The 17042-nt window shown below is 42.4% G+C and overlaps 1 protein-coding gene across 1 annotated transcript in view; it reads left to right on the plus strand.

The window, feature by feature from the left end:
* Positions 1-15445, plus strand: part of LOC123991141 (homeobox protein Mohawk-like) — a 33016-nt gene extending 17571 nt beyond the window's left edge. Inside the window, exons 7-8 of the mRNA XM_046292390.1 lie at positions 11049-11082; positions 12473-15445. Coding sequence (XP_046148346.1) covers positions 11049-11082; positions 12473-12668 — 230 coding nt within the window. The 3' untranslated portion in view covers positions 12669-15445. The remainder of the gene's footprint in view (positions 1-11048; positions 11083-12472) is intronic.
* Positions 15446-17042: the final 1597 nt, after the last annotated feature.

Genomic DNA, 17042 nt, shown 5'->3' on the forward strand with positions numbered 1-17042 from the left:
CACACACACACACACACACACACACACCACACAAAAGGAGCACTTTAGTTAACAATGTATTTACTCTCTGATTGAAAGGCGCTTCTCTCTAACCCTCTCATTTGGCTGGCGATGTGACTCTGATTAGCTAGTGTTTAAGCCACTGGTAAACACTCAGACTCTCTGAGACACAGCCATGTTTAAACACACCAATCACTTAGAATTCATTCATCTCCAAAGACAAAGTGTGATTCCCATTTTGGGTATGTTTTTATCTCCCCCCCCCATCACTGAATGATGCATCGTGGTCTGAGAATGCCGCGGTCCATGTCATCTGCTTCGCAGACGTCGTGGAAAAAGGACAGACCAAGCTATAGGAAAAAGGACAGACCAAGCTATAGGAAAAAGGACAGACCAATCCGTTTTAAAAGAGTTCTACAGGGAGCATATTTCTGATATTATAGTTGATGTATCTAGCTGGATCTGGGATTGTTAATGTCTATTTCATTTAAACTCAGATAGCCTGGATGTTATTACAACTACTAGGTTATTAATAGGTACCTGTTATTGCATGCACCTACCTACAGCAAGATCTGTGGTTCTAACCAGAAAGAGGACAATAATGTAACATTTACAAACTAGCAAGTATTGTTTACAGTGACTTCTGACCTGAATCCAGGCCTGTGCCCCAAATGGAACCATATTCCCTACATAGTGCACTACTTTTGACCAAAGTCCTTTGGGCTCTGGTCAAAAGTAGTTCATAACATAGAAAATAGGGTGCCATTTGGGGCATATACCATTCCTCCCAGTACAATGGCTCCTCTGTGGCCATAAAGTGACGACTTACCAGAGGATTATTCAACTCAGCGACATGCTGCAGCCGTGATAGATTTATGGGCTGAAAATCTGAAACCTAGAGTGCATCCCACGCAGCAGCTTATTCCCTATATAGTGCACTACACATTAAAAAACAAATGGTTCTCAATTGTGCCAAATAATGTTTATTTGGCTTGTAACCATAATGTAACCCTTTTTGGTGCTATATGGAACCTTTTTTAGAAGGTTCTATAAAAAATCATCCTCATAATAAGGTTCTAAATGAACCTGTATGCTATAAAGAACCATTAAAAAAGGTTGTATTTAGCACCAAACAATGGTTCCTCTATGTTTACCACCCTTTTTGGTGCTATATTGAACTGTTTTTTATGGTTCTTTGTAGAACCAAACAGTTTTTGAAATTCTGATTTGAATAGCCATATTATATTGTAAAAATTCCATTTACTTTTATTATTGTGTTTATTAACAAGTTGAATCAGGTGTGCTAGCGCTGCAACAGCTATGGCTCCATGAGGCAAGAATTGAGAACTATTGACTGTTTTTCACAAAACATCATCACTGGCCATAGTCCTATAATAGCAGATCCCAACAGATTAGATCGACTGCAATGACACACTCACTCACTGTTACACAAAAAGAGCTGTGAGAAAACCATGCCCCAAAATATTATAATCAGCCGCCGCCTCTACATTAGAATGATCACTACAAGAGGAAAGAACCCTTTTCTGAACTGCAAAGAGCCATTAAAGGGCTTCGGGTCAGTGTGGTTCCACATAGAACCATCACCCTTCCCAAAGAACCCTTGAGGAACCCTAGTGTGTACTTCACTGTGTACTTTTGATCAGGGCCCACGGGGCTCTGGTCAAAAGTAATGCACTATGTAGGGAATAGGGTGCTATTTGGGATGGATCCCTTGAAAGGTGAAACGGTCTGGTCTGGTTTGAATGCTAATACTCTGTAATATCGCCTGCTACCGTGGATTAATGTACTGTACCTCACTGGAGTATAAAAGTTCATGCAAAATATAAAACAATAGGATGCCATATTTTTTTAATACCTCTTTTGACCTTACTCACTGGTTTTGTGAACTTCTTTAATCATTTACCATTTTTTAAAGATGTAATTGTATCTTGTATAAATACAATACAAAACATCCACATACATACAAAGGACAACACTGTAGAAACATCTACTACATCACACTTACCCTGACCCACAAGCAGTCACCCCCATCTCCAGCGCCAGCATGCCTTTCTGCCACATGGCCTGAAACTGCACCATTTTCTTTCTCTCCGTAGCCGACGCACTTTCAATATTTTCCATTGTGTTAATGAAACTCGATTTCCAAGTTTTTAGTGTACGATTTTTCAAGATGAGTGATAAGAGAATGGTCCAGCCCATCGGGTATCCCATTACACCCCCATATGCCATATCTTGAAATATGCAGACAGACGGATTAAAAGTACGTTTACATTGTAATACTTCTGACTGCCAACTGTCTAGCTCCGTCCACAACTTCCGGACTTCATAGCATTCCCAGAAAGCATGGATTATTGAGTCATTGTTAGTTCTACACTTAAGACATGATTCTTCCATTGAACTTCCTTTTTACGATGTTAAAGTTATGAACTTAAAGCCAAGGCATTTTAAGCTAAGTAGGCAGTGACGGCTAATTTTCCATAATCTTTCTCTATGTCAGAGTGTAACTGTCTCAGTGTGCCCCTTGGCCTTGGCAGGCCAGCCCAGTGCCAGTAAGGGCCCATGGATCCCCAGCCTCGGAGTGGATCGTTGCCCCAGAGAGAGGCAGGGAGAGAAGGAAGGAGGGAGGGCCAGAGGAGTGCCAAGACATCCCTAACTTCATTCACAGACTCCCCTTGACATTATATAAAAAAGAAGAGACCATTTGAAACCACCAGGAAAAGAATAGGGAAAAGCCAAGCCCTCCACCGTGTCACTAGTGACAGTCTATACAGTATGTCTGTACAGTTTGTCTGTGTGTTTGTCTGTCTTACTCCCTTTCCTCTCCTTGTTTGTTGTTTGAGAAGAAAGGTAGGGTCCATATAGTTGGTTTTGTAATGTACGGGTAGAGGAAGATGTATTTTTCCAGCTCGGCTGCAACAATCATGACTGGACAAAGTATTTGGTCAATTGTTATCTGTGCAAGAACTCCTATTGTCTGCACATTCACCTTATTGTAAATGAACCGAGAGTTAGGTTGTCCCATAATGTTTCCTATCCAGTAAGTTGTGCTGAAAGATTGGTTGTGGTCTGAACCGTTTCTTCTCTCTCCGAGATGGGAACAGTCAGAGTTACTCATCTCTATGCATGCTTCCCAAATAGCACCCTTTTCCATATGTAGTGCACTACTTTTGCTTTGGTCGAAAGTAGTGCACTATGTAGAGAATAGGGTGCCATTTGGGACAGACGCTAATACTGTAACTCCTGAGTCATAGCTCACTGATTGGCCTTCTCCAGTCACCAGGGTCACATAATTGGGTGATCATTGGGCTGTCCAGCTCTCTATTGGTCAGTTGACCTCTTGGCATCAGTGGGGTGTGTGTGATTGTGTCCGTCCCATCTGAGATGTGTTTCTCGCTTCTCTTTCGTCTGGCTGTCGGGAGCCGAAGGGGAAATAGGCTGAGCTCATTGACTGCGTGTGCGTGAGCGTGTGTTTTTTTTTGTCTCCTAATCTAGCGCAGCCTTTGGTTTGTGCACCAGGGGCCAGTGTGGTGTGTTTATTGTTGTGTGTTGCTAACAACAGCAGCAGCTGGTTGTGATAAAACATACCCATCCTCTCTAAGCAGGTGTACTCTATTCCCTCTCTCATTTGTCAGTTCGTTGTTGCTTGTTTTTGCTTGTTTTGTTTCATGTTTTTTCACTGTGTTCAACCTCCTCTATTGCCCACCATGATGTTAAGTGAGCAAGTGTTTTTGGACTTGAAACCATCACTTCAGTATTAACAGAAAGGTAGCAGCAAAGTAGACTGCATGACTTTCGGTTCCCTAGCAAAGCAGGAGAAAAAAGTCCCAAAAGAAAATACAAATAAATTAAGGTTCCACTATGATTTATTGACAATTTATAGTTTCTTTGGCACCGTTTTTGTTTTAAAAAATCAGAGTTTTAGATGTTTTAGGCAAAGGCGGTTGGAAGTGTGCCTGCTCTGGATGTACTCTACTCTATTGTACTCTGGCCGGGTCGGGTTCTCAGGGGGGATTCTGGGTAGACGACGCGTGCGACCACACCCTCCGCTCTGCTCCGAGGCTGCAGGAGGCCTCACACAAACATGTTTTTTTTATAGGACATTGGGGGGATTGAACAGCATCTGGACACTGGCTGCCCTGCTCTGAAACATACTGAACTGGAACCCACAGCCGCTTCATAGCCTTGCTGCTCAGAGAGAGCTCTGCAGGCCAGACCCGGGTTCAAATACTACTTCAAATCGTAAAGAACATGTACTGCATCTGCTTGATTTGAGTGTGCCTGTTGCAATGGAAACGACACAAAATACAGATTAAAGAAACTATAAGACGAAGATATCTTTTTATTTTATTTATCACTATGACACCCTAGTATTGTTTTTGTTGTCTTTTTGTTGTCTGCTGTATGGCTTGTCGTCATTGGCAACCTATCAATAGGCCTTCCCTGACTGTCTGACACGATAGCAAATATTGAGCTGATATTTCAATTCAGTAACATAACAACCTCCAACACATGAAAACAATGTAATTGGGATGTAATTGCATAGCTGTTATGATACCAAATGAATGAACGGAGCATATTTGAATCAGTCTCAATCCTGTCTCTAGCACTGGTATTAATCAGAGAGAATAGATTGAGATACATGGAATATGCTGGAGTCGACAGCACTAGCTAGCTACGTACATTAGCTTAAGCAATTGACACCTGAGCAATAGAGCAAACCAGGTGCCTGCTCGCCCACTATCAAAATAGGGGAAGCAAGCTTATGTTATTGTGCCTCCACTGTTTCTAACCAGAAAATTATCGAAATCCATTGGGAAATTTAGTAATGTAGAGTAGACCACTGCAAATTCTTGTCATGTATTACACCGGTCTATCAAAGTAAGTGAATGAGAATGAGGCCTAATATTTGTCAGATAGAGTCAGATAAATTCAATCTGGTCAGAAGTCAGAGAGCTGGAAAGGGAGAGGAAGGAGAAGAGGGGAAAAAAACGCTGTTATAATTTCAAGGCTTTTAAATGGCCTGTGACGCCGTGGAGGAAATGCTAGTTCTTGACATATAACAGATCTAGTTTTTCCTTGTGAAATCAAAGGGAGAAACATAATTGCATTTGTTTTGGCTGGACTGCTTGAGAAGGGTCAATCTGAAGCACCTTAAATCTAGCGTGTTACTGCAAGTCACTTCAGTCAGAGGAAAGACAGAGAGAGAAGGAAAGAGAGAGAGAAAGAAAGAACACCGTTGAGACTGATAAAGAGAGACGGAATGAGTGAGAGGGAGCGTGAGAGAGAGAGAGGAGGAGAGGCGAGAGATGAAGCGAGAGATAAGAACCAAAAGAGAGAAAGGAAAAGAAGTAGAGAGATTTGGCCTGACAAGTGTTTGAGGATTTTTCTGGAATGTGCTAAAGAGTTGAAACCTGAAATCCAAGCGGTGGTTTGTTCTATTTCTAATCTCTCTCTATTTCTAGATTTTCATCTTCCTCTCTATCTCCATCTCAAATCAAATTGTATTTCTGACATGCGCCGAATGCAACAGGTACCGTGAAATGTTTACTTACAAACCCTTAACCAACAATGCAGTTTTAAGAAAAATAAGAGTTAAGAAAACGTTTTAAAAAGTTACACAATAAAATAACAACAACGAGGCTATATACAAGGGGTACCGGTGCTTAGTCAATGTGCGGGGGTACAGGTTAGACAAGGTAATTGAGGTAATATGTACAGGTAGATAGGGTACTCACTACCCTATGTAGCGCCTTGCGGTCGGATGCAGAGCAGTTGCCATACCAGGGGGTGATACAACCAGTTAGGATGCTTTCGGTGGTTCAGGTGTAGAACTTTTTGAGGATCTGAGGACCCATGCCAAATCTTTTCAGTCTCCTGGGGAAGTCGTGGGTGAACAGAGAGTACAGGAGGGCACTAAGCACGCAACCCTGAGGGGCCCCCGTGTTGAGGATCAGAGTGGCAGATGTGTTGTTGCCTACCCTTACCACCTGGGGGCGACCCGACAGGAAGTCCAGGATCCAGTTGCAGAGGGAGGTGTTTAGTCACAGGGTCCTTGGGGATCCGTTGAGGCGGTATGTAAATTGGAGTTGTTCTAAGGTTTCTAAGATGTTGGTGTGAGCCATTACCTGCCTTTCAAAGTACTTCATGACTACGAACGTGAGTGCTATGGATCTGGAGTCAATTAGGCAGGTTACCTTGGTGTTCTTGAACACAGGGACTATGGTGGTCTGCTTGAAACATGTAGGTAATACAGACTCTGTCAGGGACAGTTTGAAAATGTCTGTGAAGACACTTGCCAGTTGGTCAGTGCATGCTCTGAGTACATGTCCTGGTAATCCGTCTGGCCTTGTGAATGTTACTCACATTGGTTACGGAGAGAGTGATCACACAGTCGTCTGGAACAGCTAGTGTTCTCATGCATGCTTTAGTGTTGCTTGCCTCGAAGAGCGCATAGAAGTCATTTAGCTCGTCTGGTAGGCTCGTGTCACTGAGCAGGTCGCGGCTGGGCTTCCCTTTGTAGTCCGTAATAGTTTGCAAGCCCTGCCACATCCGACAAGCATCAGAGCCGGTGTAGGAGGAGGATTCAATCTTAGTCCTGTATTGAAGCTTTGCTTGTTTGATGGTTTGTCAGAGGGCATAGCAGGATTTCTTATAAGCATCAGGGTTAGAGTCCCACTCCTTGAAAGCAGCAGCTCTACCCTTTAGCTCAGTGCGGATGTTTCCTGTAATCCATGGCTTCTGGTTGGGGTATGTACGTACGGTCACTGTGGGGACGACATCATCGATGTCGATGATGAATCTGGTGACTGATGTGGAATACTCCTCAATGTCATTGGATGAATCCCGGAACATATTCCAGTCTGTGCTAGCAAAATAGTTCTGTAGCTTAGCATCGCGTCATCTGACCACTTCCGTATTGAGCGAGTCACTGGTACTTCTTGTTTTAGTTTTTGCTTGTAAGCAGGAATCAGGAGGATAGAATTATGGTCAGATTTGCCAAATGGAGGGCGAGGGAGAGCTTTGTAAGCGTCTCTCTGTGTGTTGAGAAGAGGTGGCCTAGAGTTTTGTACCTCTGGTTGCACATGTGACATGCTGGTAGACATTAGGTCAAACGGATTTAAGTTTTCCTGCATTAAAATCCCCAGCCACTAGGAGCACCGCCTATGGATGAGCATTTTCTTATTTGCATATAGCCTGATACTTATTGTTGAGTGCGTTCTTAGTGCCAGCATCACTTTGTGGTGGTAAATAAACAGCTACGAAAAATATAGATGACAACTCTTGTTAAATAGTGTGGTTTACAGCTTATCATGAGATACTCTACTTCAGGCAAGCAAAACCTTGGGACTTCTTTTAATATTAGATTTCGCGCACCAGCTGTTATTGGGAAATAGACACAGACCACCATCCCTTGTCTTACCGGAGGTAGCTGTTCTGTCATGCCGATGCACAGAAAACCCAGCCATCGGTATATTATCTATGATGTCATTTAGCCACGATTCGGTAAAACTGAATTTATTACAGTTTTAGTGTTCCATTGTTAGGATTGTCTCGAACGGAGATCATCCAGTTTTTTTCTCCAGTGATTGCACATTGGCGAATAGGATAGATGGTAGAGGCGGGTTACCCATTCGCCGAAGGAATTCTCACAAGGCACCCGGACCTGTGTATTTGGGCCTGGTCCGGTATCAGCAGTAAATCCTTTGCGTCCGACATGTTAAAGAAAACATTGTCGTCCAGTACGAGGTGAGTCATCACTGTTCTGATATCCAGAAGTTATTTTCGGTCATAAGAGACGGTGGCAGAAACATTGCGTATAAAATAAGTAATAAAAACAACGTCAAAAAACACACAAACTAGCACAATTGGTTAGGAGCCATCCCCTCCGGCGCCGTTCTCAGGTGTCCAGCCAAAACTGCAAAAATAATAAAAGTATATACTGTATATAAAAATTGACCCTCCCCCCCCAAAAAAAAATTGTATGAACAGCGCTAGCAACAACATAATTTCATTTTTTTACATACCTTCAGTAGAAAAGAGGAGAATATCTTCTTTCTAATAATGTCAACTTTATTTCTCAACTCCTAACATTGAGTAAATTACAGTCACTGGAGCCAATTACACTCACTGTAGTATCTGACAGGCTTTGAAAAAGCACCCGTGAGTGAATAGGCTACTCGTGTGGCAAGTGCCGCTGGCTGCTGGTAGGTTTTATTGACTTGGACGTACATTTTTGCCAACACATGGCTAACCTTTGTTTAACCTGCTATACAGCTGCTCTTAGTGAAAATGTGTTTAGAGTTACCTTTCTAGCTAATAGGCTACGTTAGAGTTTACACTTCCTTTCCAACTCTAATGTGGGAAGGTCAAAATAATGAAAACCTATCTACCAAATCTATGCATTTAAAAAAGATTGATTACTTCTCCTTGCCATTATCATTCACTTGATGGTACGAAAATATGTGAAAATGTCACTTTGTATGACGGGTGGTATGTATGATGGGGGGTTCCTGGGTCGCCGGTTTGCCTGGGAGGGGGTTCCTTCGGCAAGAGAACTGTAGCATTTATTGTAGTGTTTTTGTGGTCATTATGGAAGTATTTACTGTAGTATTTTCTGTTTTATTATCTTTGACATGAAGTGGGGGCTTTCTCCTTGAGGAAACATACCTGGCAAATACCGAAAGTGTTCCACAACTTATAGGAAGGTAGATAGGCCTGGGGGTCTGAACTAGCACAATATCGTCTATACTTGGTATGTAGGTTTCTCACTTATGGGTGGCACAAATTGGGATATGCGGGATGGGAATGGGCAGGGTATATGCAAATTAAAAACTGTAGTATTACTACAGTTAAAGAATGTTGTTTTGTGGACTATAGTGTTTTTGTGGACATTACTGTAGTATTTACTACAGTTTCTTTTTAATGTGTGTGTGGGGGTGATACTGTGGCCCTGCAGGATTCTGTATTCCTTGTCTAGACTCCAGATTAAGGTCTTTAGAAAACGGCTGCGGCGCGCACCGCGTGTCCTTTCTCCGGTGTCGGCCAATGAGGTTCTGAGACCCTTGCAGGAAGAAGCAAGGACATGGTTTTCCAGCTCTACAGCCGTGTAGGAGAATTGACTTTCTCTAAGTAACCTAATAACTCTGTCCCCACCGACCCTCCTTCCCTCGCCACCTATAAGAAGCGTGGGTACAAATTCCAGCGCCAAATGTGTGGCTGAATTTTCATTCGCGTAAAAAAAAAAACTGGTCAAAACACCCAGTCGGCGATGATTTGCAGTGGTGGCGGTACAAGTGGCTGCTCGTTAAAGGGACTCGTACATGTTACGAACATTTTCTTTACGGGAAATGTGGTGCGAGGAAAGCGTCTGTCTCTCCTCCCTGCCTCTGTGTCTATAGGGCGATCTGGGAGGGCAATCATCTTGAATGAAAGCAGCTGGCGTCAGAGAGAGACACAGAGACAGAGCGAGAGAGACACAGAGATAGAGAGGGAGAGAGAGAGAATATTACATCTTAAATGTCTGTAATCTTTTGGACCTTTTGTGAGTGTAATATTTACTGCACATTTTTTATTGTTTATTTCACTTTTGTTTATTATCTATTTCACTTGCTTTGGCAATGTAAACATTTGTTTCCCGTGCCAATAAATCCCTTAAATTGAAAATGAGAGACAGAAAGCCTTACCTCACCTCCAATCAGTCGCCTGGTTTTGCCTAATGCTCAACTCAATTATTATTATTTTTTACCTTTAATTAACTAGGCAAGTCAGTTAAGAACAAATTCTTATTTTACAATGACAGACAGACACTCACAGGTTGCCTCTTAGTTTTGTAATATAATAATATATGCCATTTAGCAGACGCTTTTATCTAAAGCGACTTACAGTCATGTGTGCATACAGTCTACGTATGGGTGGTCCCGGGGATCGAACCCACTACCCTGGCGTTACAAGCGCCATGCTCTACCAACTGAGCTACAGAAGGACCTCCTTGCACGCTCCCTCCTTAAAGCAGCTCATTGGCCTTGGATGTATGTTTTTCGAAGGGTGTGCCTTGAGGCTTCATGAGCAGGAAATCCAGATCTCTTTTAATGGAGGGTGCCCAGCCAGTCATCATCATCACTGGGTAGAGTTCACCGCGAGGCAGAGGCTGCTGTAGCCCTGAGCCCAAACCTGCCCCCCTCACATCACCACTCTACCCCCTCTTGAAGCTCTCTGCAGCTTGGCAGGTGGTAAGAGTACAAGAGGCCTTCTGCGGCTGTGCCACCATTACCTCAACACACACACACACACACACACACACACACACACACACACACACACACACACACACACACACACACACACACACACACACACACACACACACACACACACACACACACACACACACACACACACACACACACACACACACACACACACACACACCACCATAACTGCCCTTCTACCTAAGGGTCTGGCTGGTGAGAACACAGAACATGAGATGGACCTGGTTTTAAACAGACTGGTTGAACTGATAGCTTTCATTGTTTGCTGACTTCGCTGTTTTATTCCTGACCAATGCTTTTTCTGTGAGATATAAACAGCTCCTGTGTCTGAATGTGGGAAGTTAAGTCTCTTTCTTAATTACTTAGCTTTTTCTCTATTCCCCCTTTCTCCCTGTCTCGTTTTTATTCCTATTCTCTCATTTCTATCATATTTTCTCAGTCTAATTTGTTTCCAAATGAAAATGCAGTTTGATATAAACAAAATATTGAAGAAAGTGCAGTTGTGTTATTCATGTCAAAATGTGAGTGTTAATGGTACCTTTTTAGTTAAGATTTGTCCATTATTACATGGCTACTATTTGTTTTGCATCTGAATCAGAAGTGGAAACAGAGAAACACATGTTACTGCAGCACAGATTTGACCCCACACACACACCCCCATGCACTCCTCACCAGCCCTCAAACTAGGTCCTTAATTAATCCTCATTGACCCCAAGGTGTACATCGTTAAATGAACCTCTTTTTCTGTTGTGCTTTCAGAAACCATGGACCATGGATCAAGTAAATGTGACAAGTGAGTGTATTTTACAGATTACTTCTGTATGTTTTCATGCTCCTTCGGACATCGATTTTCCTCTTTTTCTCTTTCTATGATTATTAACTAATTGTAGAGCTCCCTCTCCTCCTTCAACTCTGTGTTTGTTCTCTCTCTCTTCTCTCTGTTCGTTCATCTCTCTCTCTTCTCGGTGTTCGTTCATCTCTCTCTCTCTTGTTCATTCATCTCTCTCTTCTCTCTGTTCGTTCATCTCCCTCTGTTCGTTCATCTCTCTCTCTCTCTCTTCTGTGTTTGTTCATCTCTCTCTTCTCTTCTGTGTTTGTTCATCTCTCTCTTCTCTTCTGTGTTTGTTCATCTCTCTCTTCTCTTCTGTGTTCGTTCATCTCTCTCTTCTCTTCTGTGTTTGTTCATCTCTCTCTTCTCTTCTGTGTTCGTTCATCTCTCTCTTCTCTCCTGTGTTTGTTCATCTCTCTCTTCTCTTCTGTGTTTGTTCATCTCTCTCTTCTCTCCTGTGTTTGTTCATCTCTCTCTCTCTCTCTCTCTCTCTCTCTCTCTCTCTCTCTCTCTCTCTCTCTTCTGTGTTTGTTCATCTCTCTCTTCTGTGTTTGTTCATCTCTCTCTTCTCTGTGTTCATTCATCTCTCTCTTCTCTCTTCTCTGTGTTCGTTCATCTCTCTCTCTCTCTTCTGTGTTTGTTCATCTCTCTCTCTCTCTCTTCTGTGTTTGTTCATCTCTCTCTTCTCTCTCTCTTCTGTGTTCATTCATCTCTCTCTTCTCTGTGTTCGTTCATCTCTCTCTCTCTCTTCTGTGTTCGTTCATCTCTCTCTCTCTCTCTTCTGTGTTTGTTCATCTCTCTCTTCTCTCTCTCTTCTGTGTTCATTCATCTCTCTCTTCTCTCTTCTCTGTGTTCGTTCATCTCTCTCTCTCTCTTCTGTGTTTGTTCATCTCTCTCTTCTGTGTTCGTTCATCTCTCTCTTCTCTCTCTCTTCTGTGTTCATTCATCTCTCTCTTATCTCTTCTCTGTGTTCGTTCATCTCTCTCTCTCTTCTGTGTTTGTTCATCTCTCTCTTCTGTGTTTGTTCATCTCTCTCTTCTCTCTCTCTTCTGTGTTCGTTCATCTCTCTCTTCTCTCTTCTCTGTGTTCGTTCATCTCTCTCTCTCTCTTCTGTGTTTGTTCATCTCTCTCTTCTGTGTTTGTTCATCTCTCTCTTCTCTCTCTCTTCTGTGTTCATTCATCTCTCTCTTCTCTTCTCTGTGTTCGTTCATCTCTCTCTCTCTCTTCTGTGTTCATTCATCTCTCTCTTCTCTCTCTCTTCTGTGTTCATTCATCTCTCTCTTCTCTCTCTTCTCTGTGTTTGTTCATCTCTCTCTAACTCTGTGTTCGTTGTCTCTCTGTGTGTTATGTTCAGTGGGGGTGTTCAGAAGGAGAAGGTGCGGGGCAAAGACGAGACGTACTGGAAGGAGATCAACGCAGCCATGGCCTTGACTAACCTGGCGCAGGGAAAGGACAGCGGCGGATCAGGGACGACCAGCTGCATCATCCAGAAGTCCTCTCATATATCAGAAGTAAAGACTGTCAAAGTGCCTCTGGTGCAGAAGTACTAGCGCCTATCACGGAGTCGTGTGTCTCCAACTCATCTTCCCTTCTGCTCTCTATGCAACACCAACCTTCCCTCTGAAAATTCACTCGGAAGAGACAGTCAAAAACAAGAAACAAGTACTCTCTTTTTTCTGTCTGTAAAAATGCAGCAGAACTGAAGACATCCTATTTTGTGTGTGGGTTGTGTTTTGACCTGCATCACATGCATTAGACAGGTGTTGACATGATCATCGTTAGCTGCATTGTTCAGTTCTGAACGAGACACTTTTGTTATGTTAACTTATTTGATGTATCTGAATTTCATTTTTTTTTTATACTCCGAAATTTGTATTGTACTTTTGCCAAAGTGCCTTTTTGGAAGCAAAGCATCACACCCGTTGTGATTAATAATGTACAGAGTGCCTCTGGGAACATAAAGGACTATCTGAAGAGGCAAAATAATATGGTCTTATAAGCTTCTTCTGAAGGACTCCCTCCCTCCATGATATGTGCCTTACAACGTGAATGAATTTAGCTGACCTTAAATAATATCTGTACTGTTCTAATTTATCAAGAGACACACACACACACACACACACACACACACACACACACACACACACACACACACACACACACACACACACACACACACACACACACACACACACACACACACACACACACACACACACACACACACACACAAAGCAGTGTGTGACTAAATTAAATGAAACTAAACAGATAATAACTGTGAATATATAGATAAAGTTCACTCCAGCCAAACACACTAACACCTAGCACTTGAGAGTTAGAATGGATAGGATACCAGCAGATCCATTGTGCTGTCGTTAGTCACAACCACCATCATGTTTTCCACAGCTCGGCCTTGGGAGTTTTATTTCTGAGAGGGGATGGATCCTTATCAAGGTTTTTAAACTGGAAAGCGCAAGCAAATGTTGACCTAGCACCAGCACACAGGCATGCTCACGTGCACACACACGCAGGCTGACACACACACACACACACGCACGCACGCAAACACACGCAAACACACACACACACACACACACACACACACACACACACACACACACACACACACACACACACACACACACACACACACACACACACACACACACACACACACACACACACACACACACACACACACACACACACACACACACGTCGGGAGGTTTAGTCGGCACAGTGCTCTATCTGTTTAATCAAAGAGGGCTGTGAACTAAAGGGATGTTTTTCTGTCTGTTATCAGTGTAGTATTATATGAAGTACCGTGTTGCTCCCTGACATGTTATCGTTTAGAACAAGGTATGTCAACAGTGTATAAAAAAGACTAGGAGGTCAATTTAATCCAACCCGGATTGCAGTATTTATGCAGTGGTTATTTTTCCAATGGTCAAATGAATTCACAGACTGGTCTTGGGTTATGTATAAAAACCTACAACTATAACCAGGGTGAACCCCCCCCGGGATGGATATTGTACATAAAGACACTGAGTAAACATTGCTAAGGCGGGTTTGATTGAATCCTGACCTAGCTCACCATGCCGTTTAATCCTACACTCACTCCTGCTTAGCTGATCTAAATCACACTCAATGTGCTGTTTACAAGAAGCCAGAGAGAGAGAGAGAGAGAGAGAGAGAGAGAGAGAGAGAGAGAGAGAGAGAGAGAGAGAGAGAGAGAGAGAGAGAGAGAGAGAGAGAGAGAGAGAGAGAGAGAGAGAGAGAGAGAGAGAGAGAGAGAGAGAGAGAGAGAGAGAGAGAGACTTGCTCAAAAAATTACAAATAAATAGCCTTTTCAGTATTATCTCTTCGTCAGCCAGCAAAGCAATTGTTCAAGTATTTGTTATTGTGAGTTTGTTTATCGCAGTGGTTGTTCTGCTGTATCAAAGTTTTACTTAACCATAACGCGTTGTGTTCCTTTTTGTGACCGAATGGAAAGAATCCTCCTTAAATACTTCTAAAGTATGTTATTTACATTGTAGCAACCCAATGCCAAGTCCACAACTGAGAGAAATCAAGTTGGACTGTTATAGTAAGTAGTCAGCCATTTTCTGCCGACTCACTAATTGTTTGTATATCTTCAAGGTACTGTTTATGTGTCAAAATCTACACTTTAAAAAAAAATTATCTGTGCTGTTTGGGCCCATTGTTTGACAACCTAGACTGTGCTTGTGGTCAAGGGGTGATTGAGAAGAGCTGAACAAAGCTACTTGTAGCCATGACTCTTATTCTTGAATGTGCAAACCGTTAAAAGCTGCACTTTAAACTCTCTGTTCTCCAGTAGGAAGAAACAGAAGAAAAGTTGTCATTGAGAAGTTCTGGGATTGATTTGAAGGAGGAAACAGTGTGTTGAGGCTTCAGAGGCACACAACAGCCATTGTTTTACCTGTACACACTGTAGGGACACAGAATCAGTCGGCAAACTAAATGTACCCCGAGGCTTCGGTCCTGTACTGTACATTTGTTTCTGTGCAGAAACTCATGCTTTCAAACAGATGCTGACAAACGGAAAGCAATTCACTTTTGTCATATTTTAGAAAATCTATAAATTATTAAGGATTGTAAAAAAATAAGTTGGTGAGAATAGTCTGTTTTTTTTTATTGTTAAGTTATGAGTTAAAACATTTTGATAGAGACTGGATTGTTATCCAATGACCAAATGCATAATATCTCATTTTATTGTCTGATTTTGCTTTTATGTAAACATTTATTTTGTTAATCTATGGTTACTTCCACAAAACAATGAATAAACCTTTGAAGAAATTGTATGATATTGATATTTTGCTCAATTTGGGACTCTATAAAACGTACAGTATATATTCATGGGAATTATATAAACTTTTATGAATAATTTTTGAACCATTGAGTTATTTGTCTATCAACTTTAACACATGAGAAAAAAACTCATTTCGCTTTTACTCTGATCAAAAATATGAAACTCTTGCATCACTATACCAAAACTTTACATTATAATATAGATTTTTTAAACAGCACGTGAAAATAAATCTGAATTCACCACAGTTTGGTTTTGCAACATTAACTCCTCACTGTTACCTGCTAAAAACACATTTAAACCTGTACTTTTGGCATTCTGGGTTAAAGAGGTCCTTCCCAGCCATGTGTTTGTTTGACTGGATAATTCCCGCAACACAAAACCTCGCAAAAATATAATGTAGCAATTCATCTCTGATCTGTTAAAACAGAGTGCTGACGTCTTTCGTCGTCTTCTCAGAATTATTCTGAATAGGTCACCCCATTAATTACCCTAAATACAATTGTCTTTGGTTTCTGTTTAGTACATACTGAAACCCAAAAGACATACAAGCCCCGAAATAGAAATAGATTTAAGGGACTAGAGCAGGAATAATGTAATGTAATTTCCTTAGTGAAAACACGTCACCCGCCCGCTGTTCTAAAGGTCTTAATTCCGATGATGAGGTCACAAATGGCATGCTTTTCCCTGTATAGTGCACTACTTTTGACCAGGGCCCCAGAAGTAGGGCAGTAGTGCAGAATAGAGTGCCATTTGGGATGCAAACCATGATTCAACAGCAGAAACACTAACAGCTCCCAATGTGAGACATGTTTATTTACAATACAGGAGGGGTGTGGCTTTCTAAAGAGCATTTTCAGAGCTAAACCAACAAATCAGACAACCCCTCTTTTACAGCTCACTGTATACATCAGTGGGATGTCTCTGTCGCCGCAGATTCGCAGTTGAACTGGGCCCCTGTGTTTGGTATCAGTGGTATTTTTGGACTTCATTGGGATTCTCAAACAGTGCCTTAAGGCAGTTGTGTGTTCTTTGTGCATTCTGCAAATCGACTTATTACAATATGGACTAATGGAGATCTGGTTCCTCTATACAGATCACAGTGACTAACTGTGGCGTTGTAGTTGTGCAATGCTTTTGATACAGTGTGCACAACCACGCCTTTGTGCAGGGATCATGCAGTAAAGTTTGTCTCCCCTCCACAGTGAAGTTGGAGGAAGCGTGAATTCGTGGCAAGAGACGCTAGGTGTGTCCTTGTCCTCAGGATTTGGTGTTGGCGGCAGGGCCTACACCCTCTCCTCGGCTCTCCTCTTTAGCTTCTATTAATGCCTCTACCATGCCATCGCTCTGCTCGCCACCCTATCCTGAGCCCTGCCGCGGAGCCAAGGCCCTCTCAGAGATGACATAAAGTGAGAGAGCGAGAGAGAGAGAGAGAGAGAGACAGAGAGACAGAGAAACAGAGAAACATACAGAGGCAGAGAGAGAGAGAGAGAGTATACAGAAACATAGAGTCCAACGGAGTCCTTCCCAAGCCAATGGCAGTGAACACAACACCACAAACTGCATGATGCTGCCTGGCCCTGGAAAGCCCTTCGCC

The sequence above is a fragment of the Oncorhynchus gorbuscha genome, linkage group LG12 (genome assembly GCF_021184085.1).
Source record: "Oncorhynchus gorbuscha isolate QuinsamMale2020 ecotype Even-year linkage group LG12, OgorEven_v1.0, whole genome shotgun sequence".
In the NCBI taxonomy this organism is placed as follows: domain Eukaryota; kingdom Metazoa; phylum Chordata; class Actinopteri; order Salmoniformes; family Salmonidae; genus Oncorhynchus; species Oncorhynchus gorbuscha.